The sequence below is a fragment of the Vulpes lagopus genome, chromosome 7 (genome assembly GCF_018345385.1).
Source record: "Vulpes lagopus strain Blue_001 chromosome 7, ASM1834538v1, whole genome shotgun sequence".
Classification (NCBI taxonomy): domain Eukaryota; kingdom Metazoa; phylum Chordata; class Mammalia; order Carnivora; family Canidae; genus Vulpes; species Vulpes lagopus.
Window position 1 is genome coordinate 22,975,850 of NC_054830.1, and position 26,749 is coordinate 23,002,598.

A 26,749-nucleotide genomic window follows, 5' to 3' on the forward strand; every position below is an offset into this window, starting at 1 on the left:
CAAGCCATTATCTTGCTCTCAGCCCACTCTAAATTCATTCCTGCTGTAAGAGTTATAAATGGAAGGTTCCAATCGCCTGGTGGATACAGCCTTTTGGTAACATGTGCCCCGGATTCCAACTCCCCGTCCTCTTTGTGTTTGTTTATATGTTATTTACCCTTGCATCAGAAAACTTCCCCAGACCTTGGGCTTGAGTCCCATTATCCAGACATGGAACCCTCCTCTTCCTCTGTGGCCTAGAAAGCCCCAAATGGTTTTCTGATTTAGAAAATTAAATATAATCTGACTCTTGTGGCAAGCTTTGCAATTCCCAACCAACAGACTCTCCCATTAAATATATAACATACACAACATCTAAAAGTATCACCAATCTCAGATGAGTTTGAATTATAGAAGCATTCACTGCCCCTCGGGTAAGATTGCCAGCTTCTTCCCAGGCACTCAAAATTGGGCAGTTTTCCAGTGGACCATAAAGCTCTCAGGAATGCTAACTAACACATGTGTTTAAATTTCTGTTGCTCTTTTAAAGCAACTTAACACAGGGAAGAGTACCTGAGACGTGTATCTTTTCTTTCCCTGTATACTGCCTTCCCCCACCCAGAGTCATTGCAATAACTTTTCGGGCACAGAGCACAAGTGTCATCTCTATTTCAAATACAGTATTTTTAAAATATCAACATAACTTTTCCCCAGGAGAATATTTATATGGATAGGTCTTTTTCTGTTGAGAAAAGCAAAAGGAAGACCTTTGCAGTGAATGCATCAACCCTACTCATATACTTTCTCTGACCTAAATTGATTCTTCCTTTTTGAGATGGAGGCTCTCAGGCTGGTGAGCTGTCATACAGCTCTTTTCCTTCCATCTTCACAGACTCATTGGTCTGAGCCAAGCGTCCCCCATGGTACTGGGCTGTGACAGCTGCATAGGTGCATCCGTAGATGGCAGCCGCCAACATCATGAGACACACGATCCCACACACAACCCCAGTGATGATGACAGTGGCCACAGCGTGACGCAGGTTGGCCGGCCTTGGCTTGGGTTTGAGCTCACACTCTGGGTGGTCTCGCTCCCCTGTGCTGTGGCTCTCAGGAGGCTTGGGGACAGGCTGGTGGGCAGAACCCAGCTGCTGTCCCCTCAAGGACCCCACATCCAGAGAAGGGAAAGGGCAGGGCTGATACAGCTCATGAGGAATCTTCAGGAGCTCCTTTCCCTTCCAGGTGTCCGGTGATGCACAGATGACACTATCTGTTATTCCCCCTTTAAAAAAACAAAAGCAAAGGATGATAGCAGAGCCTGACACAACTGAATACCAAAATCCTCAACCTGCAAAAACTCAGGCAGATGGAATATATACAGCACCTATTCCCCCCACCCTTGGATTCAAAGGACTTAACCATAGTTTATGATTTTAGGATTTCTAAATTGGCTAAATGCTAAAAATGCCAAACACTATGCTCAATTGTGTATGACCAAGAATTTGTTAGAATCCAGGTCACTGCTACTTTATAAATGCTGAGGGAGAAATGAGGCAGAAGCTGACAAGAAGGGTGGTCAACCTGAGATACTGTTGCCAAAAACAAGCTCACTACTCACTCCCTTAAGGAACCCTGCCATGCAGGACAGCTACTGTACCAAATTCCCATCGGAAATCTGAAATAATAAATAAATACAACAAATGTCCTTTGTTGTGACATTGTGTGTTAATTACAATACCTATGTGTCTACCAACACTCTTCGGTGATGCCAAATGGGGGGTCAATGGCCTTTTGAGTGTTTGTATATCTTTGACAGTAATATTAGTTTAGTTCATGGGATTAAGTACAATTAACATGTCTCCTCGGGCCTTGGAACATTCAGTAATTTGAGAACCAAACTTTCCAACACGTTATTAGAGCCAGTTTCCACTCTCTTGTAAGGTGATTGATTTCCTCAGGTTTGTAGATTCCTGTTGTTCAGGGAAGACTTGAGTGCCTAGTAATTGTTTCCTAGAAAGAACATTGAGCTAATAGATTTCATTCTGGCTAAATATGACCACTGATTTACTCTCTGACCTCAGGCAAATTAATTTCTCTGACTATATTTTTTGCCATAAAAACACCGTATTTATATCTGACTTGATAGTTGGCAATGCACTGTTTAAGTAAGTCCTCACAACTCTGCTTTAATGGGTAATTCTTGTCCAAGGTCACCCAGGTAGGCCATAAGGGGGGAGATAGCCCTCAAACCCAGCCCAGCCCCATGATCCCGGTTTTCCCACTGCACTCTCTGACTCTCTCCACATTCTGCTCCCTCTTCCCTCTCCCCTCTGGAGTCTTCTGAGGTCAGCAGAGTTAATGCAATAACCCTCAGTAAAGCCCTGTGACTGGGTGGAGCCTGGCCTGTGTGACCTGTGGCTCAGCTCTCCTGGCTGCCATGAACTCCTCCCCGAGAATGGCTATGCAGCCTGGCACCATTCTTAGCCAAGTCAGATTGGAGATCCTTTGTACATACCACAGGTGGATTATGATATTATACCAGAAAGTCACATGTGGGATATGATCACTTCAATGTTATTATAACCTTCTATTGCACAGCTCTTCGGAGTTTGCAGAATGCCTTCCATCCATCATCTGGGCCTCATAAGCCAAGTCCTACAAGGCACTATGAGTAAATGGGGCCATGTTGCAGTGCCTTCATTATCATGGCTGAGGTCATACCAGGATTAGTGGAAATGGCAAAATTCAACCCACAGCTTTTTGTTGCCACTGCTTGAAAATGAATTGCCTACTACCAGAGTCAGTTGGGCTCCTCTTGGCTTCTTCAGTGATCCCCCTGAGGCAAGAGCCCCAACCCTAAATCAAAAAGGTAGCAGAGGAATTTCCTCCTTTCCTGAGCTGACATGCAGGAGGCCAGAGGTGCAGAGTGGCTGCTCCTGATGGGCCTGGGTGCCATCAGGCTATGCTGAGGCTAAGGATCCCTGCCTCAGGGACCATTTCATGCCTCTGCCCAGGAATGTGTTATAAGGCAGAAGGCCAAAGAAACCGAAATGAAGTGTGGAGCTTTGAGAAGTGATGATATTCAGCCTCGCCAGAGAACATGGAGACCCCCCAGGGCTAGAAAGGCTGCCTGCCATGGGACCAGCAGTTCTGTGAGCTGACGCATCCCCAGACTGAGGTGGCCCACCCAATCACTTCAGGCTTGAGCACTATCTTCTCCAATTTCAAGCTTCCTGCTGGTCAGTTTTAGGGTGAGAGGCATGGCCTCTGGACCCACAGTGCCAAGAAATACACAGGCTAGAGCCTGGGACACAGCTGGAAGTTAGGGGCTATAGCCATCAAGAGCTCCATGGCCACTAGTGCAGCTGTGTCCTCAGGATTTACCTCACAGCCTTCTACCACCATCTCCTCAGCCACGACCCCAGGAGGCAAATCTGCTGATGACAGCTTGTGGGTGGCCCTCCCTTCTAGATCCATGGAAGTTGATAATGTAAGAAGTTCCAGCTTGCTGAGACCTCACTGTCCTCCATCAGGTCTCTGGTAGCTCTTTACCAGTGTCTTGGAAGAAACTAGATTCAAATCTTGAGCCTATTACTTAGCTGTACAACCCTTAGCAAGTTACTTGACCATTCTTTGCCTCTGCTTGCTCATCTGGAAAGTGAGGGGAGAGGGCTTTATAATGAAAATCATCTCACAGGATCACTCTGAGGTTCAGTTGGATTAAATAGGCCAAGTACTCAGCACAATGCCTAGCTATAAATGTTTAATACAGTTAGCTATTGACACGAAGATGATTTGTTTACTCTGAATGGAGAGGGATACTAATTACAAAATCTATGTGCATGCTTTTGTGAAGGAGACATTTGATAGGTATTCATCAAAGCATGTTTTTTGGCCCTTGGGCCCACAGGAAGGCAAAATTTCCCCATTCTTTGTGCTCAGGTTGGGAACTGTTGTATGAGGCCCATGGAACCAATGAATGCCACTTTCAGGCCACAAAGTCCCCTGCTTAATCCTCCATGTGATCTATTCCTACTGGATGGTAACCTTAGAGGATAAAGTGGCAGTATTAGAAGCCGGAAGGGGCTTATGTCCCTGAATGACTGTGTGGGACCCAGCCCTAGCCCCCAGTTCCCTTGGGTCTAACACAAGTGAGCAATAGACTTTTATTGCACCCATCACTGATGGGTGTCCTGTCAACCAGCCTGTCCTGACTAATACCACTACTGTTTGTATTCATTTATGATCCTTTAAAAAAAAATAAGCTCTTGACCAATACCTATTTTGCGTTACTCAGTATATATTATTCTCCATGGAGTCTGAGAATCAGAATGGGCCTCAGGAACTCTCTGGCTTAGCTCTGTCAGCTTCCACCTGGTGATGCTGAGCGCTAGGGAGGGAGATTAATTTGTGTGAAGGTCACCAGTGAGTTTGTGGCAGAGTAGGGGGAACTATCTCCTGTCTCCTATATGATGTTGCTTCTAGTGTCCTGGACCTGGAAACTATCTTTTGTCAAGAAATGCTCTTCAGTGAAAACTCTCTGATGGTTTGGCTGATGCTCAGCATTTAGGTGGAACATAATAGCTAAAGCCACTTCACCTCTAGGTGTGAGAAGTTTTATTCAAGACCTCCTACAAGTACGATTTTTGCCACATTCTATGCCCTCTGTTGTAGGTCAACTTGAAGATTAGTTGGCTAGTAATAGACTATTTGCTATTACATTGTTACGGGGGATTCTTAACTCAATATTGTATATCTGAACTCATGCTGTGCTCTATCCACCTTCCTCCTATGTAACTGCTGCAACCATCCACACTCTATTGACTCTCTGATTCATGTCTATAGCTCTGAGATCTTCCTGAGTTAGAGGTCCAAATACAGCCACTGACTCAGAAGCACCCCTTGGATGTGTAATGGGCACCCGAAACTTGACTTGCCCCAGATTGAACTCTAGATCTATCATCTCTCCCTCATCCTCACCCACTTGCAAAGAATGCAGGGCAAAGACCCCACTCCCCAGTCTGCCCCTTATCAGCCCCTGCAGTCACTGTTTATGTGGTTAACCATGCAGGATCAAACAAATCACATCTTCCATAATACACTCTTTTCTTTTTCTCTTCATTTTCCATTCCAATCCATTAGCCATTTCTATCAGTTCAGTATTCCAGATATCTCCCAAAGTTGATCATTTCTCATGACCCTGGCTTGGGCTACCATCTTCTCTTCCCAGGGTGAGTGAAATCACTTTCTGTCCCTCATCCCTTTGCTGTTGCTTCTGCATCCTGTGGTCTAATCTCCTTCCAGTCACCAGATTCACCTTTTGAAATGTAATCAGATATTGTTTCCTTGACTAAAATTCTTCAAGAAAGCTCCATTTCATCAAAAATAAAATCCAGATGACTCAGCCCACTCTGCACGTTCCCTGAGCTGGCCCCTGAGTACTTGTGTTGTTGCCTCATCTCTGTCCCTTCCTCTGTCCTAGCTACTCTGTGTGCCTCTCTTGTCTCTTAGATAAGCCGAGCTCACTCCCCTGTCAGGGCCTTTGCAATTTCTATTGTTTCCCGCAATTATTTCATGGCTTCTTTCTCCTCATTGTTCAGATTCTGCTCACCCATGTCACACCTCCTTGGAGAAATCTTTCCGGTCCTTCCTCTCTGAAATGGGACTCCCATCCTATTGCTGCCTCTCCACTCATGCTGCCTCCTTGTTTCCCTAGCACCAAGTGCTGTCTGAACTTGGATATTAATTGGCTGTCTTATTGAACATCTGTTTTGGCTACCAGAGTGTAACCTCCATGATGGTAGAGCTTTTCTTGTTCACCTTTTCTCATTGCCTAGAAAAGTGCCTAGCAGATAGGTGGCACTCAAGCACAGGAATAAATGAATGATGCATGAAAATCAAAAGGAGGGATGCCTGGGTGGCTCAGTGGTTGAGGGTCTGCCTTTGGTTCAGGTTGTGATCCTAGAGTCCTAGGATCAAGCCCTCTCTGCGGGGAGCCTGCTTCTCCCTCTGCCTATGTCTCTGTCTCTTTTTCTGTGTTTCTTATGAATATATAAATAATATCTTTAAAAAAAAAGAAAATTAAGAGGAAAGAAGCATTGTGATATAGGGGAAAGAATGTGGGGCCAAGACCCAACAGTCATTCATTCTATTTTCTCTGCTTCTACTCTGTCATCTTGGGGAAGTCCCTGATCATCTCTGGGCCTCCACATCCTATTGATTATAGGTGAGCATTGAGTTAGATAAATCAGCATGGATGTGTTCCCATAAATATTTACAAAAACAGTAGATGGGGGCAGCCCGGGTGGCTCAGTGGTTTAGCGCCGCCTTCAGCCCAGGGTGTGATCCTGGAGACCCAGAATCAAGTCCTACGTTGGGCTCCCTGCATGGAGCCTGCTTCTCCCTCTGCTTGTGCCTGTGCCTCTGCCTCTCTCTCTTTCTCTCTGTGTGTGTCTCTCATGAATAAATAAAATTTTTTAAAAATCTAAAAAAAAAACAGAAGATGGGTTGGATTTGGCTCTTGGGCTGTAGTTTGGTGACCCCTGGGTGATTTCCAGAGCCCTCATTTTTAATATTCTAGATTCCTTTGCTTTGATTTTTTTATCATCTGGTTAAAGAAAAAGTAAAGCAACTTTAGAGAGGAGTCCCTACTGCATCCAGTTTCAGTAACAGTGGTATTTGCTAAAGCAGAAGGGATAATCTCAGGGAAGATTATGGCTTTCAAATTGGTAGAACCATATACAGGAGAAAAACTCCTAAAGAGAGATACCATGCTGCATCACACTTGAAAATTAAAATTTTGTGCCACTTTGGAGTTGAGCGATGATTCAGAGGGTAAATTTCCCTCCTTCTTAAGGGCCTGCAGCTCTTATATAAATAATGTTGTTAATCAAAAAGTGGAAAGGGGGTTAAGTGTGGCTCAGTCAGTTAAGTGTCTGCTAGACACTTAGATGGCTCAGTCAGTTAAGTGTCTGCTGGCAGCTTAGGTCATGATCTTGGGGTCCTGGGATCAAGCCCCACGTCAGGTTGTCCACGAAGTGGGGAGGTTGCTTCTCCCTTTCCTCTTCCCTTCCCCCTGCTTGTTCTGTCTCTCTCTTTCTCTCTCTCTCTCTCTCTCTCTCTCTCTCTCTCTCCAATAAATAAATAAAATATTTTAAAAAACAGTAGAAAGTTATCTCCATGAATCATATTTGTAGATGAATTTAAATCCTGATTTAAACACCCTGTCTAATGACTTACTACCTCTCTTGCCATCCATAAAATAACATCAGCGTGAAAAAGCTTACACTGGCCCTTTGCACACTCTTCAGTGTTCCTTCTAACACAGACAAGAGATGAGATTCACACTAGGCTGGTAACACGCAGGTGGGGCTGGGGGTGGAGTCCAAACAGATGTTACTGACCTTTATAGATAAATTTCTCCAGCCAGAGTTTAAGACTGAGCAAGTGGCAATTGCATTTCCAGAGGTTGTCCTTGAGAAATAAAAGCCTCACACTGGGCATGGATTCTAGGAGTGCTCGATCAAGCTGCTGAAGCTGGTTTTGTTGAACTGCAAATACGGTTAGGTTCTCCCAAACCTTACCCAGGGAGGTGGGAAGGTGGGTTATGTTGTTTGATGACAAATCAAGCTCCCTCAGCTGTGGGAGGGAGTGGAAAAGTCTGCTTTCCAGAGAGTGCAGGGAGTTCTGGGTTAGGTTTAAGACCTTCAAGTGATGAAGTCCCTGGAAAGCTCCGGGGGCCAGGTTTGAAAGGGAATTGTTGCACAGGTTCAGGGTCGTTAGCTGGGGCACTGACCTAAACGCGAAAGCAGGAAGCCCCTGTATCTGGTTATCTTGCAAGTGCAGCGTTAGAGTCTGTGGAGGCAAATCAGAAGGGATTTCAGCCAGACCCTGCCGGCTGCAGTCTACAGAATGTGAGGATGAGTGACAGCGGCACTTCTCCGGGCAGCTACACACCCCCTGGAGCAGGACGATCGTGCCGCAGAGCAGAAGCAGGTCACCTACAGCAAAGAGAGAGAGAGAGAGAGAGAGAGAGAGAGAGAGAAACCAATTTGTAAGCGGTGTCAGCATTGCTTGACATGTGCCCCTCTGAAGTCACAAGGAACGGGCAGGAGAGGGCCTATCATTCCCCACCCTTAGGAGGATCAGGGGACCTGGCACCTCCCCAGTGGGGTCAAATGTTGCACATTCTGTGCTATTGTCAGAGCCTTGGAAAAGTTACCTCCTTAAGTAGCTCGTTAACTGGAAGATGAAAGGCTTAAAATGATATCAGAGAGAAAGGTGAAAAACATCTTGAGGGGGACACATGTCTGTTGTAGGGACAGCGGAATTCTCTGAGGCCAGAAGTTTAGAAAAACAACAGGCCAATCAGATAGTCGCATTTCTGAAAAGTGTGCTCCAGATCAGTGATGTCCAGAAGAACCTGCTGTGGCGATGGGAATGATCTGTATCTGCTGTCCAGTGTGGTGTTCGTTAGCTGCATGTGGCTACCGAGCTCCTGAAATGTGACTACTGCAACCGAGTCCTGAATTGTTATTTGCATTTAATTAATTTAAATTTAAATAGCCACATGGTGCTGATGGTGACCATCTTAGATTGGGCGAGTTTAAAGTATTCCTATGTATTGATGTGCGTCTTTGCAGGTGTAAAAATTCCATGAATGATGATTGTCTCACCTTTTATTCAAGAGATTTTAAAAATGCAGATAAGCATGTAATAAACACCTATACTCCTATAACAAAGTTCTGTCAATCAATCTTTTACGGGTTGTCATATTTTTCATCTTTTTTTCTTTTAACTTAAAGAAACAAAGCATTACTGATACAGTTGAAATCCCTTTGATTCGCCCCCAAGTCATGTTTTCCAACATGAAGCCCCCTCTCCCCTACCATTACTGAAGTATCCCTCTGGGCCTTTAAAAATTATTTTTTTGGGGGGCCTTTAAAAATTAACACTTAATAACAACAACAACAGAAATAGTCATCTAGCACAGGTTTTGAACCCAACACCATTATACTATTGTAAGTGCATTATAGTATTATGTTAATATTATATATAACCGACTAATATTACATATAATTACATTTGATTATTATCTTATATAATATGTGATATGTTTAAATATATAATTATATAATATATTAATATTTATTATATATCAATTAATATGTTATTATATGTAGCTATATATTATAACATATTATATGTATTAATTTAATCCTCATAACCTTGCAAGTCTGATTCTGTTAGATTCCCATTGTAAAGGTGAGGGAACTGAGGCATGGGGAAGCTAAACCACTTGTCCAAAGTCACAGATAGTAGTAGAATCATGATTTGAACCCAGTCTGCTTCCAGAGTCTGTAAGGATCCTTACCTGCTGTGCTTTACCACCTGTCAAACTTTTACACAGACACACACTACATAATGTTTTATATTGTGTTCTTTAAGACTCTACATAAATATAGTCATTGGCATGTCTTATTCTGCCATTTACTCTGTTCACTCAAAACTAACCTAACCATGTAAATATAGAGTTCATTCATTCCTTTTTTTTTTTAAGATTTTATTTATTTATTTGACAGAGAGAGAGCCTAAGCCAGGGGAGCGGCAGGCAAAGGGAGAGTGGGAAAAGCAGGCTCCCTGCTGAGCAAGGAGCCAGAGGCCAATTTGGGTCTTGATCCCAGGACCCTGGGATCGTGACCTTGAGCTGAAGCCAGCCACTTAAACTACAGAGCCACCCAGGCGTCCCATTCATTCCTTTTAAATACTATAGATGATTCCATGGTGACACCATGCCAAATTTAATATATTGCCACTCCCTTACTGATGGGCATTTGAGTTGCTGCAATTTTCCTTCACTATAAACAATGCTGCAGAGCATCCTTAGAGCAACTTGGCCTTGCAGATTTTATGAAGAGGATCTCTAGAATCAACAGGAGCCTCCTTGCAAGGTTCACAGAGGCTGCTGAGTTGACATTTTTTTAGATACTGCTAGATCACTCTCCAGAGTAGCTATATTACGCCTTGCTTTTTTTCCTGGGACTTGAATTTCAAAATATGGCAAATATCTGTCAAGGACGTTTTGTTCAATTGGTAGAATAGTTCACAAGGCCATGCAATAATATTTAAAACTTAAGATGATTATCTATTTATAAAGAAGGCTCTTGGAAGAGTCTGTTTGTTTTGTTTGGACCTTAACTAGGGAAAGAAACAATGTGGCTGCCCGATGCACCGAACCCTTGAATTCCCGACTGAGGGCAGCAGGGAAAATGTCTGGGGAACCTTCTGAAGATACTGCTTCGTTTAGTTCAGCTCAAGGGATGCAAAACATCATAGTCCCCTTTCCTTTTCCTAAATATAAAAGAGCAAAATCTTTCTCTTCCTTTCTATAATTTTGTAAATCATCTAAATGACTCCTTTCAAAGCCAATGCACCTTCCTGGGAGAGGAGAGTCAATGCCCCACTTCAACTGTGGGTCTCAGGCAGCAGTTGCACGAAATCAAATCTCAAACCAGAGAACACGTTTTCCACAGAATCCGCTAATCTATTAGTGAAAGGCTTGTCTTTCTGAGCTGATAGCCAGTTTGCTCGTTCTTCCTTTAGTGCCAGTCCCCTCGCCTGCCCGAGGGGGATGATATATCCCCTCCAACTTGAAGCCCTGTATTTTCTCTATGAAATGGCCCATGGCATGCCAACTGCATATCCAGTCGTGGCTGGGGACATTTGTCCCCACACCCTTCTTCCGACCCAACACGGCACAAACATAAATTCCCCCACCAGAGACATTTTTCATATGTTTGGTCTTTGGAGAAAGACTACTTGAAAGTTAAGTTTCCCTCAGATACCTTGTTGAGAGGACTCCCTTCCTCCCACGGTTAAGAACTTTCTAAGGTGCGAGGGGATTGATCACGGCTCACCTTTCATGGCTGCGTCTCCACAGACTTCCTCGTGGAACCCGTAGCCCACCTTTATTGTGCAGATCAGCCCACTGAGGGCATGGCAGGCTCAGGGTCCAGCTTGTCACTCACTCTCTCAGGATCCCGCTTGTGCTTTTCTTCAATGCAGAAAGCGGTCGTCGCTTTCAGGAGACCACTTATTTAAGCAATCCTGCCCCCGTCTCCATCTGGCTGGGACTGTTTTCCATAAGAGGATCTTTCGATTGTGCCCCTCTTCTTTCTTAAAGTGTCGGCCTTCCCAGGATCATCCCGGCCTTTCCCATTCAGACGACGAGCCCCAGAAAGAATGTTTGTCAAACCTCAGTGAACAGCTGTAGCATTCAAACATGACCCCGATGGCTCAGCCTTTCTGATTATTTAATCTGCTTGAAGTCCAGGGCACCAAAATAAAACTGCCTTCTTAATCCGGTGGTGGTGGTTTCTGAATTCTGTTGACTTATTGACCATGCTGTGTCAACCCTCGGCACGTTGGGGGGCACTCGCCGTGGATCCTCGATCTGGGGGTCCAGCAACAGAGCCAGCAGAGTGTGTAATGTGAGGACAAATCGGCCTGCTGGAGGCTGACACGGTTTCCACAGTGCACTTGTTTGGTCATCGAAGGCTTATTCAGCCAACATCCGTAGGGATTAGCCGTGTTGACAGGGTCTTGATGCCCTGAAATTCATAGTCATGGTTTGGACATCACAGGCTCTTCTCGCTGGTGCCACAAATACTTCTCAGCTGCTTCTTTTCTTACCCCCCTCACCCCCGCCTCCCCGGCCTGACCTTTCGGTTCGCGGGACTTTGGAAATGCTTCTCAGTCTTTCATCGTTTCCCTGATGCCGAGGTTCCGGCCCTTTCCTCATTTTTCACATATAAAACAATAAAGCTGCCCCGTGAGCATCAGGCATCAATGAACTGTGACTGTTCCCTCATTGAAGCCGTTGGGAACTTGCCCACCAGAGACTGGAACATTCCTTTGAATGTGCAAATCCCCCGTCATTTGCTGAGGTGGGGTTTCAATCCCAGGAGCTGCTCTTCAACTTGGCGAAATGCTCCCGTGCCCGGGCCTCTACATGAGGTAAGACCCTTGCTTTTGTGGCGGTGGCGGCGTAAAGAGGCATCGCTGGCCCCAGGCAGCGTCCTAGAGCAGTTGCATGTGGGATTCGGGATTAGGTGGGTCTGGATTTGAATTCCACTTCACCATTCATCAGCTCCAGGTCCCTGGGTGAGCAGCCCGCCCTCTGGGGTCCTCAGCGCCTTATCTTCGACGGGGAGATAGTGGTATTTTTTGCTTCCCAGGATTGTTCCCAGGATTAAGTTAGAGCCAGCAATGCCATGACCCAGAACTCCTTAATAAACATTCACAGTTACCCATGAGAATGCCTTGCAGGACTTCTGTGCTGCTAGTGTTCAAAGGGCAGCCTTGAGTTGACAGGTAGGAGGACGGTCCTGGCTAAAGCTTGGGACACCTGGCCCCTCATGCCACTCAGGTGGTACCAGAGGACCCTTGTGAACCAAGTTGAAAAATTGGATTGTGACTCTCTTTGGAGCCTGCTCTTTGGAATCTCTTGTACCCTCTGGCCATGTCCTTTCCAGCCTCACAGAACCCAGTATACCCATCCTGCCCCCTTCCTGAAAAATCTGCTTTACCCACCCTGCTACCTTTTGTCCTCTTCTCCAACGTTCTTTGAGTACTAGCGATACCATGGAGAAAAGTCAGGTGTAGGTGACTGAGAGCCTTTTAAACCTTCATAACGGCTAACTGGCTCCTTTCTCCCCACCTCCCTCCTTCTCTCTCTACTTGCAGGTATATAGAATCATAATCATTCCTTAGTGATACATGACCAGAATTATGTAGCCTTCAGTCATTAATGCATCATAATATAGCAAACACCTATGAACTTAACCCTCACTCTAAGAACTAGAAAGTTACCAATAACTTACATCAACCTGTGTGTCTGTGTCTTTCCCTGGGGTTGGCAAACATTTTTGTGTAAAGGTCCAGATAGTGGACATTTTAGACATTGAAGGCCATACAGTCTCTGTCACAACTACTCAACCCTGATGTTGTAGTGCAGAGCCAGCCATAGACAATCCATAAACAAATGAGTGTGCCTGTGCTCTAATAAAATTTTATTTACAAAAACAGGTGGAGGACTGGGTCAGCCCATAGACCATAGTTTGCAAGCCTTGCCCCATCCCATTCCCTAGCCAGCTATCATTCTTCTCTACCACCACCACCTATCATCCACTCTGCTAGCCATACCCACCAGCCTGTCTCCTCATCTACAAACTGAGAAAGAATGATTGTTAGAGTGTTCTTATGTCTAAAACTTTGTCATTCTCGTGACAAACTGTAGACAGTCATGACACCTGCAGCTAAAGCCAGACTGTGTGGCTAATTGAGGAAGTAGACTTTCGTGCTGCTTATCCTCTGAAGCTGGGTAACCTTGAGCAAACCACAGGCTCTCTCTGAATCCTGGCTTCCTCATCAATAGAATGCAAATAGCAGCTACCTCATATGGCACAAGAAGGACCAAGTGATATGTGTTAAGTGCACAGCACGGGTCTGTCAGAGCAAATGAGCAAAAGTGGCATCTCCTATTAGCCCCAAGGAGTCTGGACTGGCTGTTCTCACCTAAAATGTGGATAACCTGGGAGCACACAGAGAACTCACATAGCTGTTGGGTTTCTGGGAGACGTGCCTTACTGTTCTATTTTGCTCCTGCTGACTCTAACAGGCGATTAAAAAATGGGCAGTGCACACTTGGAGGGGAAGCCTTCTGAACGTTGAAGGACTTGGATGTGGAGTCTGATTGATTTTTTTCATCTGACCTCAGCCCAAAGAACAAAGAGGGGGAGTGTGACAGGCATGCTAATGCCTGTAGTGCCTTCCCTCTCTCCCTCCCTTGGTGAGACAGATCTGAGAGTGACAAGACAACCGTGCATGCAGGAGAGTAACAGAGATGCCAAATGTCAGGTCAGGCCAAGGCGCTCTGTAGAGGGGAGGCTCCCCTGTGAGGGTTCTTAGTACCAAGACCTAGTCAAGGGCCCAGTTTCTCATGCCGCAACTTGCTTCAGACACACCCTTGGAATAATACTGTGGTTACTGCTGCACTGAGGTGTCAAGAATTTCCTAGCTTCTACATATTTCATATATATATATATATATATATATATACATATATATATTTCATATATATATGTAAATATATGTGTGTGTGTGTCTTATATGCTTTTGTCCCTTTTAAGTCAGAATGTTTCCTAATATAAGTTGGTCTTTTAAACATTTCACATCCAAAAAAATAAAAAATTACTAACATTTAAAATTGATGAAGTTTGAAATCCAGCAAACATGTGATAGCTCTTTCTCCCAGGTAATGTATGACTAATAAAAAAAATAAGTTAGAGCTAAATATACTCACCTGGGAGGTATTCATAATACATTGTTAGGTTAGATAAAGCAATTTGAATAGGAATATATATTGTGTAATCCTATTTATGTTGCCAAAAAAAAAAAGTAAGAGTGCAGAGGTGGAGGGATTAACCCTAAAAATATGCATTGATTTGTCTGAAGATGGAATAAGTGGGGAAGGACAGATGCCAGATTAATAATACTGATTTCCCAGAAGACAGGGACATTTTAAGGAAAGAGGAAAATTAACTTTTTCTGTTTATACCTCTGCATATTCAACTTGCTACAACAAACGTGTTATATCTGTAATTTTTAAAATACAAAGGAAAAGAAGAGTTAACTTTTGTTAAGTAGGATGTAGAGGAGCATTTCGCCTACTGGAATATTTGAGATGGATGATTCTTAGTAACCAGCTGAGTTTTAGGGACACCTGGGTGGCTCAGCAGTTGAGCATCTGCCTTCCGCTCAGGGCATGATCCCAGAATGCCAGGATCAAATGCCACGTCAGGCTCCCTGCATGGAGCCTGCTTCTCCCTCTGCCTATGTCTCTGCCTCTCTCTCTCTCTCTCTCTCTCTCTCTCTCTCATTAATAAATAAATAAAATCTTAAAAAAAAAAAAAACAGCTCAGTTTTATGTGCCAGTATGGAATCCTGGAGTTCTGCTTGTCTCACTCTATAAGAATTTGTCCCCAAAGTCATACATATCTTTCTCTGCCAAGTCATCGCCACATGTGAACAGACCTCATAATGCATGGAATATTTTTCCCAGTTTTAATGTATGCTTTGGTAAAATCATGGCAAATTTTTCACCCCATCCCCACCAGTAGGCCCCCATCCAAAGCAGGTGTTACAGTGATCTGACTCGGGGGAGGCAGCCAGGCCAAGTGACAGCTGCTGCCCAGTATAGCTCAGAGAAAGACCTTGGCACTGTAAATCCATGCAGAAATTTCATTTGGTTGTGGAGGAAATTTGGCATTTGGAAATATTTCCCTAGGGTTGTAGATGACCAAATGGCACCCAAATATAAAGTTTATACAGAGCTACTTAAAAGACCTCAATATTATTTCCTTCCTTCCTTCCTTGTTTCTTTCTTTTTTTCTTTATCCCTTTGGTCTTATAAAAAATATAGCAAGTGAACTAGGAATATATTTTCCAATGGCTATCGTATTATTGATTTAGTACTTTCAATGTCGCTGAGGATTTGTACTGGTTAAATACAAATCCTCAGTGTAACAGCTACTACAGTGAGTAAACTTCCAGATTTATTGCTCTTATCACAGTCTAGTTGAGGTGGACAGGGGGCCAGCCTCCATGCACTTATTCAGCCTCCTTCCATCTTGTCACTATGCCTTCCTCTTAGTTCTTAGTACTCTTTCCATCAGCAGGCTGATGGTGGGAAAAGATAAGGGTCAGGCATGGTCCCTGTCTGGAAATGGTACTTATCACTGAGCTTACATTCCATTGGCCAGAATGAAACCACGTGACCATATCTAACAGCAAGGGAGGCTGGGAAATGTAGTCTAACTGTGTGCTTTGGAAGAAGAGGAGTCCTAGAGCATTAGCGATGATGTCTGTCTGCCTTTACACTTTATTTGTATTATCTCACTTAAAGGTGACAACAACTCACTAGCCTATAAGCTTAAGATGGTTTCTTTTATTTCTTCTCATAGTTTCTGTAATACCATGTAGTACAGAATAAATATTGAATGTTGAACGAATGCACGAACGACAGATATGAAGCACAGAAAAGTTAAGTAACTTGCCTGAGGTGTCCAGCATATGTATTGCAAATATGTGGATTGTGAGTCCTCAGATGAAGGAAAATAATCAGGAAACTTGTAGTCTTGTGTCTTAAGTCCTATTTCATGTCTTAAGTTATTTTTTTTATATATAGTCCATTCTTTCTGACAGTAAGCTACAAATTTAATTATGTGGAAGCTCTCCCTAACTCAGAAAATAAGAATACAGTTTCCTTTTGAGCCGCTCAGTGGAAAACTAAGGCTGCCACAGGATTTCTCCAGTGAGAAGGTAGGAAGGACATGTACACCTCCTCATTCTGTCTTATCTTTTTAATAAAGTAAAAATTCCTACCTAGGGCTACCTCAGCTCATTCAGTTTATATGACCAGCCATTGAGTTTAAACTCCCTTTACCTGGTCTCCAGATAGCAGATAAAATTAGTGGAGTAGTGGGTATGAAATGTGTGCCTTCAACCTCTCTAAAACGAAGAAAGACAATGCCTAAGTGTATGAGACTGCTTCCCAGTACCCACTTGTCTATGGAGCCCAAGTCTGAGCTAGATTCTGTGGGAACTAGAAAAGACACAGCACCCTGGCTCTTGGCCTTCAAAGAACTTACCTGTCTGTGGGGTGCTCTTTAGCAATCTTTATTTGTTATATCAGAGTCCGTACTGATCATCTCATCACCTCAAATCTGTTACCCATGAAAAGATTGTACCTGACTTTGTTGGACACTAACACTGTGCAGCTCCCCAGGAACTAAGTCTCAGAAGTCCTTTGTTTAGGAGCAGAGGCAGACCTCAACTGGTTTTTGCTTTTTGTGCATTATTTTGGTCCATCCATCCTGCATTGTCAAGGTTAGAAGAAGTACAGAGTTCACATTCCAGGGTTTTCCCAAACTCAGCCTTCCAGCACTCGGTTTGCCTGCATATAGAACATATATGAAGATAAAGATGCATTTGAAATCAGTATGATTAAAGGTTAATGAGTGAGCTCATGCGGCTGGTGGAATAAACATAGACAGATGCTGGTTGATATACAGCTAACAAAGAAACAAAAAGATGGAGAAACATGGCAGCTTGGGAGGCTTGGCCAAGGCCTCACATTGTCATGCTGTTTGACTTAGGTCTTTTGATTGGCTACTTTTGTCCCTGCCCCAGAAATATAAATTGGAATCAAATTTATGTTCATGGTTGATTGTTTACTCATGTTGCACATCAAATGAGTGTTTTGTGCAGCTCTTCTTGGTGAATTTATATTTGCTTTTGTGCTTTTATGTTGACACTATGGCTTGGTTTCTGAAATAGGTGACAGTGTGTTTTCATAGTTTCAAGTTACTATTTAGCGTGTGTGCATGGTGATGCAATAATGAATCTGTGTTTTGCCTTTTTCTCTTTAAGATTTGCTCTTTGTTAACTGTTTGATACAAGTAGCTTGGAAATGTCCTAGAAAACACAATTGTCTCATGTGGGACTTACACTGTAACCCATCAGTTATGGATGCAGTACTGTTCAGGACTCCTTTTCGTTATTGCAGCCTTCTTTGGTCCCACCATTTCATTCTATAACAGTGTCCCTATTAAAAGCATGAAATATGGGCTGAAATCATCTAGATCCAAAGGCTGCCTTCAACATTTGCTGGCTATGAGAGCTTAAAGAAATTATTTAACCTCTCTGATCTTCAATTTCATCACCTATACAAAGGAACCCAACTGGCAGGCTTGCAGGGAAGGTTAAATAATATTTTTATGTAAGACTCAGAGAAAAAAAATGTACAGGAGCTAGTATCCTTCCTATTATTCTGTCTGTATGGCATATATCAACTAGACACTGAGGCTGCACGTACTTAACACTAATCTGTTTGGAACAAAAACAAGTGAGTTAAGCAAGGGAGCATTTTGCTGTGTGACCAGGGTTGACCATCTTTTTGGACTATAAAGCAGGTGCATGTAAGTGTTATCTGGAATCAGTTCAATCTAAGTAAATCAGTTCAATCTAAGTGAATTTGTGTTCAACCTATCTGATGGTCCTCAAAATAGTTCCACAAACAAAAGAAAGTTGGTTGTTGGAGTCATGTGACTGTACCTCGGCATGGGATGTTTGTTGATAAAATAAAGGTCCTATGTTGACATGGACGCAGCTTCCATCCGTATTTATAATGGGCAACTCCTCATTCTGGTGTGAGAGTAATGTTCTTATCCTTTCACTTCATCCAAGAAGCCCACATGGGCCACCTACTATGTGCCTGTGCTGTTGCTTTTTCAAGGCTTGCCCACCCATCTTTCCTTTAGCCAGCATGTCCCTGGTAGGAGGCCCCTCTCCCCATCCTTGGGTAATTAGAGAAAGTATGTCGTCAGCTCCCCAGAGGCAATCTGCTTTCATCAGGAAGCATGACTATCGGAGTTTCGAGGTTGATAGGAGTGGAAACATTTGTGTTCAACAAGCAGGCTCCTTCATGTGTTGTCAACATTTCATTTGTGATTCTAATGAGGGCCAAGGAGAAAATAAACTCAGCAAACTGCTCTCCACTGCTATAGCTGATGTTTATAAGTTTCTATCCATGGCCTCAACTTGCTTCTACCATGAAGGCATTTGGAAATGCAGCGGCATGCCACTGCTGCATGTGACCAAGAACTAAGATGGTTAAGTCTGCTGAGGCAGTCCTGAGAATGGGCAGGGTTTACTTCTTAGTAGTAGACTAGAATTTCTATTCTTATTGGTGTTTTAAATGTCTCCTAAAGGTAAAAACACTCTTACATGAAAACAGGGTGTAATAGAGGGACTCCTATCTCCTCTCCTCTCCAGAAGTTAGCTATAGGTTTCATTGTGTATTATTTCTTTCTTAAGGCATCTTAAGTGCTCCTTACCTGTTAAGCTCTGCATCTGTGGATGTTCTGGGCATGAACATAAGACACAGGAAAACAAGTGGACCTGCAATCCAAATGGCCCGTATGAGGCGACCACCACACAAACATCTGAAAAACCACAGCCATGCAAAGTGCTAGGAAGAGGAGATACATGGTGCTGTCCTAGAATTCAGTCAGATAATCTGACTGGGAATCTTGGAGCAGCCATTAAATGGATGTTATAACCAGGCTGTAATCTGAAGTGTGGATGAGAGTGTACTGCAGAGAAGGGAAGGGGCAAGGGCCATTGTAGGTAAAGACTTTCCAGGTAAAGGCTGAGAGACCAGACCAGATGGCACAGTGCCTGAGGATTTCCCAGAAGCCAGTGTGGCTACAGCACAGATGGTGAGGGCAGGGACTCTGGCAAGCAGACCCTGGAGGAGAGGTAAAGAAGCTGGTTGTGGAGTCCCCCACCCCCATCTTCCACTATAAGTGTTTTATTAATATTGAAAACTGTGTCTCAGACACCCACACCTCTGCAAGAATGCTGCTTGCTGCCTGGTGTTGGGGTTGGGTTTAAGCCCCGTAATACACCCTGTAATGTACCTTGGGAAATACAGTCACCTCACAGGCAGGATCCTTTGACAGCTCTACTGCTCACAGTAACTAGAGAGTTGCATCTTGCTGTCCTCAGAATGCTTTCTGAGGGAGGTGGCAGGCATGAGGAAATCCCGGTCCGTGTTCATCAAAACCTGAGCTGTTACTTATAGCGTGGGGTTGTGGCAAAGCCATCCCACACATGCCTGAGAGGCTCAGAAGGGTATTGTCATTACCCCCACACAGGTGCCCGAGTCCAGTATGGTTGAGGATGAGCTAGCCCTGCTGACACTCATAGGCTATGTTGGTGTAACAGAACTTGCCCCCCTGGGTGCTCGTGTATATGTTAGCGTGGATGTAAATAAGTGACCAGGGGTGGTAAATAAGTGCCACAGTTACCTATTTTGTAGGCCCAAGGGGCACAGTGGCCCCTCCAGAAGCTCCATGGGGCCTACCACGGCCTCATGGCCTCAGAATGCTTTTTAGCCCAGTGTTCAAAGGAGACACCAGCAGACAATGGATGGCATCGTGCAAATGTAACCCTAGTTGCTGTTCCTGAAGTAGATCCTCACCATTTGCAAATCTGGCCAAGTGCCATTTTGCTGAGGGGAGAATTTGAATCATGGCCTAGGAAGCTACGGACAGAGCCCACTTACCACCCCCAACCCATCCCCCCAATCCCCAACTTCTACATCTTGATGTAGATTTTGTATTTTCTCCTTGCCCTCAGGAACATGGTATTTTTTTCTACAGTGATTAAAATGAGGTCTTTATTTCTTAAGGAATGGACCTTTTGAAAAGAGAAACACAATTTTAGGACAGTGGGAGGGGGTTAAGTTGGGGCCTATGCATTTTCATGGGAGAACGATGGCTTGCACTAGAAATAGGATTTCAGAAAAGGTGGTGGGGAGATGGCACAGGCATTTCGTGTTCCCACATTTGGACTCACGGGTGATCCCCAGGTGGACCTCCCTGTGACTGCTGAGGGTTTGCTGGGAGCGGCAGGCCAGCAGGGAGCCTCATGCTGGTGGTCTCATGAAACTCTCTAGCAGAGCACATCCACTAGCTTAAGAAAATGATGTCTGGTGCAGATGAAGTCCATCTGAAAGGGTAACAAATGAGGGCCCGCAGACTGACTCTAGTTCCCCGTTTTGTTCTCCTGCTTCCATCACATTTGCAGTGGTGAGCACTGTGCATTAGCAGCTTATTTTTTTGTTTAGTTCTTTCTCTGTCTAGAAGTCCGAGTGCTCTGACTGACAACAGAAATTCCCTAAATTCCTGGGGCTGAAATAAAACCTCTCAACCCACGGAACACTCGGCAAGCCTCAGACTCAGGGTGCTTACCTGGAGACGATCATGGATCGTGGGTTCCTCCACCAGTCCAAGAGTGGAGGACTGTTATCTTCTACATCTGACTGTGGAAAAACCTGAGTCTTGGGGAGGGCGGGTCACTTGCCAGAAATGGGTTTAGAAGTAGTAGAGCTGGGACTTGAACCGCCAGCTGCCTGATTTCAAAGTCCTTTCAAGTCCTGTGTGCTTTTATCTCAGATGTACTCTTCTCAGACCCCTCCCTTCATCAGGGGAGAAGCCCAGGAAGGGCCCTCCAAGAGACAGCCCATGCAAACCAGACCAGGTGCAAAGAATGCTTCCACTGGGCCTGCAAGGTGTCCTTCCCAGGAGGTCCCTGCCACCCGCTGCTTCTCAAGGCGAGGGCCCAGCGCCTCGTGCTGTGGCTGTGCGGTGGGAAAAGGATTCGGGGGCCGGAGGGGAGGAAAGCAAGGCACTTTGTGCACGGAGTTAGCACTAATCTGGTCCATCCCCAGAACGCTGCTATCGGTGAGATCTTGGGCATATTTGTCATGGCTGCTCCCCTGCTCAGAAGCTGCCCCCGCAGGCCCACCCTCGCTTGGTGGCTGGGCAGGAAGGAGAGGGTTCCCTTTGATCTGCAGACCGGGAGCAGGAGGAGCATGGCCATTCGTGGACCTGCCCCTGCCCCTCCACCCAGGCGAGGGTTCGGACAGCCGTGCCAACAGAGCCCCTGGGCTGTGCTTGCTTCAGAACAGCCAGACTCAGGACAGGGCAGGCCCTGGACCAAAGTGGAAGTTGGAAAGGCAGCCCCTTCACACGGAGGAGTTTCAGGTCACAGCCCAGAGGAGAGGATGCTAGGATTGGGATAAGCAGCCAGAAAGAGGGCAGAGGGCCGAGGGGATGGAGCCAGCCTGACAGCCCTCCCCAAGGACAGTTGGATCCCCTGGTCAGCGGAGCCACACTCCTCCTCGGGCTGGTTTCTACTCTGTGGGAAACCGCAGGCCCTGAATAAAAGGCCTCAGCCTAGAGACAGATCAGCTAGCTTTGGAGGTGCAGCCGCAGTTTAAAAAGTAAGACAGGTAGCTCTTGGGAGAGCGAAACTGTTTTCTGCTTATCCTCCTGCAGAAAGCAAAGTTTTTGAGTCAAGTCATTCTGAGCAGGGAACGCCGGTCTTTTAAAAATATATTCCGCTTCCCTGTAGTATAGTATACTTTGATGTATTGAAATACAGCTCGCCCCACTCAAATTACTGCCCCGGTGCCTAATGCTGTAAAATTAAACTATTCCTTGCTGATATTTTATTAAGCTTCACCAGCATTTCAGACTCAGACATCTCACGGAGCTTCGGGCCATATGTTTTATATGCTGTCATGGTGAACTCTGACTTCAATCCGCAAAGCCCCCTTCCCCCATGTCTTTATATAGTACAGGATTCTCAAAATTTCATACAGGCCATTTCCAAATTGTGGACTGTTGCAAGTAAATGTCTCCGGTCCTGTGGGTGTTAATGTCTAAAAAGACAACAACAAAAAAAAAAAAAAAAAGGAAGGAAACAAGTTGTTTTATGAAAAGTTCTTATTTCCTGGATATCATTTTTGCATTTCTTCTGAGTTGGATTATTTTTTTTCACCATGGTGGGGGTGGGGAGGGGGGAGGATTGTGGGGGGGGGGCGTAGAATATTTCCGAAATCCACACGCAGAAAAGGATCTGCGTTTATACACAATGAGTTCACCTCTGCAGCAGGGAGCCGAAGGTACCTGTATGTTTGCATTTTGAGAAATAAATGGATCTATAGGCATAAATGACGATCCTCTTAACAAGACTAACTTTGTCATTTAATAAGGGAGATTATTTCATAGATTTAAAACCAGTTAACACATTTAAAACTTGATAAGACAAGGCAATCCTGGTATGTTTCCTGTTCTCCAGTGATTAAAGCAAATCAAACGCTGGACGAGGGGAGGTTCTCCATGGTACGAGTCATGCCGTGAATGTTTCTCCTGGTAATGCAATTAGGAAACATTGGCCCCAGCTAATGAAACTTAAACAAAACATGTTGCCCTCGTCAAACTTGTTCAAGTTGTTAAACAGGCAAAGCCTTGTCCAAAAAGTTAAAAAACAGGGGCATATAGTGTTTCCATGGAAACTCTGTTAAAATACTGATTTGTGGATATGATCATAATCAGCCCCATAATCTAATATGACTGAATTAAATGAAAAAGAATCTCAGTTATGAAGTAAGCCCCCTGTGTAAGAGTATTCTTACACATGCAGAAAACATATGGATCCTGACGGACACTGTTTTCAAACTACTTATTGGCACAGGGATGGAGCTTTAAGACTTGGGTTTTGTCCGTCTGCCTTCTCCTCCTCCATTCATTGTTCGTTGTTTTTATAATGCCGGGATTATGTGGGTGAGCAGTAAATAAAGTCTTGATGACATTTGGATTTTTCAATATGTATCACTGCTACCCACACAACACCCCATATTGTTTTCATTGTCTTTTGTGACAAGAGAAGGTAACCCATAATATTTAACGGTTTGTGGGACGTTACAAGATTAAGTTTTATTAAGGTAATAATTTCTTCCTGCTAATGGGATCTTGGTAGAATTCTAACTATGCGGTTTCAAATGGATGCCTTTGACCTCCAGAGGAAAGGGCACAAAGCTGAGGCTGGGGCGAGTGTCCCTGGGCCCAGGGGCAGACGCTTCAAGGGCACACACTGGCTTCCCCACCACACACCCCTGCAGCTCACGCTTCCACCTGCCTGGGCTGTAGCAAAAATGGAAACTGCTCACCGTGGGATAAACTTCAGCCCAGTGGAGTGGCAAAGACAGCTGTCTTTCAGTAGTCTCACTTGACTTATTTGGAAACCATTCCACCCAGAGAAGATCACAGGTGCTGTTAGTAGATCTCTTTCCTTGTCGCAAAAATATGTCTTTAGTCACGTACAAAGATCAGATAGGGTTTGGCTCATGATTATTGGCTAGTGAGAGTCTGGCAATTCCTTGTACCTTAGCCATGGCATCCCAGAGCATCTGTAGAAAGACTTCTGTGACACGGCAGTGATAAGCGAGTGCACCCCTGCACAGGTGCATCCACACATCTCCTGCCAGTATGGTCTCCGGATTTGTGGGGCTGGGTCCTAAGGTCACAGCATGTCTGAGACTCACTTTCTGGACCGAGCTGTGCTACACAGTCGGACAAAGCTCAAAGATTCAAACCCTGACCCAAAGAGCAGGAGTAGACATTTCCCTGCTCCCATCTCCCAGAGTGGCTGGGCTTTCCAGGTACGCACTCCTTACTTGGGCACAGAAAGGAGTACACACAAGAGACATAGGTTCAGGCCTGAGTCTGGCACCAGGAGCTTGAATCTCCTTAACACTTCACTTTTCTAATTAACTTGGTTTTATAGCAAAGTAATATATGAACACAAATTTTAAAAATTAAATGGAATTTTTTTAAAGTTTGCAAATTAAAAAAGGAGGCCCCTGACACATCACCACTCCCTCAACCCTAGTCTCACTTCCTAGGGGCAAAAGTTTCCACCTCTCTTACTTAGCATCTGTATTTCTCGTTGACAAAGTGAGATTGCTGGGTTTTATTGAATTTCAGATAGCACTTCCTTCCTTCCTTTAATACGTGGAACTTTGGACTTTTTACACCAGCCCATCTTGCCTTATCCACATTCCACAGCTGCATACCTATCTCATAGCTTTCTGTTAACTAGGCAGTCACTGTACCATTAGGACGATCCATGTATATTCTCTACTGTGTTAAATAGTGTGCTACTGTGTGTTTCCTTTTTAATGGTATATTTTCCCCTACTGAGGAGTCCCTTCATCCTTTTTTTTTTTTTTTTCCTGGAAAACACAGACTTTATTCAGGGGGTGGGGTGGGGTGGGCGGGGCGGACACGGGCGAGGGGCCTTCATCCTTTTATTTGCTTCATTTTCCTTCCTTCTATCCATGTATTTTTTTCCCCCATGTATTTCACCAACCATCTCAGATGCTTGTTAGGAGTATTTCCTAGCTATTCCCCAGTATTTGCAGAGACCCCACTCCCAGCACTCACAGCTGTCCTGTTCCAATCTGGACAGTTGGTCCCCAGGCTGCTAGGCTCCTGTGGTCTCCTCTCCATGTTCCTCTATAATAGTCCTCTTTAGGGGCACCTGGGTGGCTCAGTGGTTGAGCATCTGCCTTCGGCTCAGGTCCTGATCCCGAGGTCCTGGGATCAAGTCCTGCATTGGGCTCCTGGCAGGGAGCCTGCTTCTCCCTCTGCCTATGTCAGTGCCTCTCTCTCTGTGTCTTCATGAATAAATAAATATAACCTTTAAAAAAAAATAGTCTTCTTTCTTTCTCCCAGACCCACCCCTTCCTTTTCCCTGACTTAATTCCTCAATTTGCTCACAAACAAATTTCTCAGGTCGTTTTCTAAGAAAAGGGAGGTGAAATGCTTTCATTCAGTCCTTCTTGTAGCTCTGAAAATGCCTAAACTCTGCTCCTCCACATAACAATCATTTGGCTGGATCTAGAATTCTGGGCTGGAGATCATTTTACCCCAGAATTATGAAGGCATTGCTCCCTTTTCTTCTGCCTTCCAGTGTTAACTTGTTAAAAAGTCTGATGCCATTCTAATTCTAGACCCTTTGTTAGGATCTGGTTTGCCCAGCCTTCATCCCAGAAGCTTTTAGAATGGAAGTTTTGTCTCTAGTGTCCTGAGATTCCTTGATACTGTGAATCCTCCTCATTTACTGTGCTGGGCATTTTGCAAACTCTTGAATTAGAAATGCATAACCTTCAGTTCTAGGAAATTTTCCCATATTGTTTCCCCAAGTGTTTTTGTTTTATTTTCCAGATTGTCTTTTTCCAACTTATTTCTATTTTTCAATTTATGTGTTTATTTTGATGCTTTTATCTTACATTTCCAACAATTCTTTTTTACAGCAGCCCATTCTTATTCCAAGGATATAGTATGGGCTTCGGTCTTTGATCCCTCTGAATATGTTGACTGTAGTTAAAGTTATTGTATTTTTTTCTTGCTGTCCCTGCTGCTAATTCTAAGTCATTTATTTTTTTCTGTTGGTGGTTTTTTCTTTCTTTTTCATGTCAAAGACCCCTTACACCTATGTGCGCCTTAGTTCTTATTTAAAAGTGAAGCTCTTAAAATCTAAATCTAAAATACTGTTTGAAAAATTTCCCCAGAAATAAGCTTTACCGTTGTGTAAATCAGTGGGCTGGCCAGTTTGGGTTGTTGGTGTGTGGAAATATTAGTAACTCTAAGGCTTATGTGGAGGCAACTCTAAGGCCTGGTTGTCAGTATCGGGGAGCAGGAAAGGAAAGAGTCTCATCAGAGAGCATGCACAGTTTCATTTTTCCAGTTCAGCTTCTCACTTGTACCTCATCCAAACATTAGCATTTTTCAGGAACATATAAGATGATACTTGTGACATGCAATAGAGTATGTCTGTTGGTACCTGCTAGTCCTGTGCCCTCCAGCCTACTGATGGCTGTGATGAGTATTGCTAGGGCATGAGGCACCTAGGTGGCTCAATCGGTTAAGCATCCGACTCTTGACTTCAGCTCAGATCATGATCTCAGGGTCATGAGCTCAAGCCCCATATCAGGCTCCACACTGGGCATCAAGCCTTCTAAAGAGTCTCCTTCTTTCTCTGCTCCTCCCCTCTTCCCTGCTGGCTCTCTCTCTTTAAAAAAAAAAAAAAAAAAATGCTAGAGGATCTGGTTCTCTACGCATTATTCCATAGTCATGGTCTTGAAAGTGGCCAAGTGGGGCCAAGATACCATCTCTTTTTGGACCCCTCTCTCTGTACACAGTTCATGAGTATCTCTCCCTCTCTTCCAGGAGCCTGTGAACATCTGCAGAACATGGACAATGACTTATGAGTATAGAGTGAGAGAAAACAGAGTCCA

The 26,749-nt window shown here is 44.4% G+C and overlaps 2 protein-coding genes across 4 annotated transcripts in view; one reads left to right on the forward strand and one right to left on the reverse strand.

The window, feature by feature from the left end:
- Window positions 1-26,749, forward strand: part of CACNA2D3 (calcium voltage-gated channel auxiliary subunit alpha2delta 3) — an 833,484-nt gene that overhangs the window by 698,185 nt on the left and 108,550 nt on the right. The gene's annotated exons all lie outside the window — the stretch shown is intronic.
- Window positions 601-24,959, reverse strand: LRTM1 (leucine rich repeats and transmembrane domains 1). The gene is made up of 8 exons (XM_041761063.1): window positions 24,894-24,959; window positions 23,834-24,010; window positions 21,134-21,451; window positions 20,853-20,923; window positions 18,933-19,040; window positions 10,893-10,963; window positions 7,380-7,976; window positions 601-1,258 (listed from the first exon to the last, which is right to left on the reverse strand). Exons 1-8 carry the CDS (start codon window positions 24,957-24,959, stop codon window positions 825-827), a joined length of 1,842 nt encoding a protein of 613 aa, XP_041616997.1. The 3' UTR covers window positions 601-824.

Bases quoted from the DNA above. Each gene is read 5' to 3' on its own strand.
- LRTM1 (XM_041761063.1), bottom strand. From the start codon at position 24,959: ATGGAGAGGAGACCACAGGAGCCTAGCAGCCTGGGGACCAACTGTCCA. The intron at 21,452-23,833 runs GTACAAGGAATT...CCCGGTCTGCAG, and splicing joins TCTGGGATGCCATGGCTAAG to ATCAAAGGGAACCCTCTCCT. The intron at 10,964-18,932 runs GTAAGGAGCACT...CCATGCCCTCAG, and splicing joins ACAGATGCAGAGCTTAACAG to TGGGCTGATCTGCACAATAA.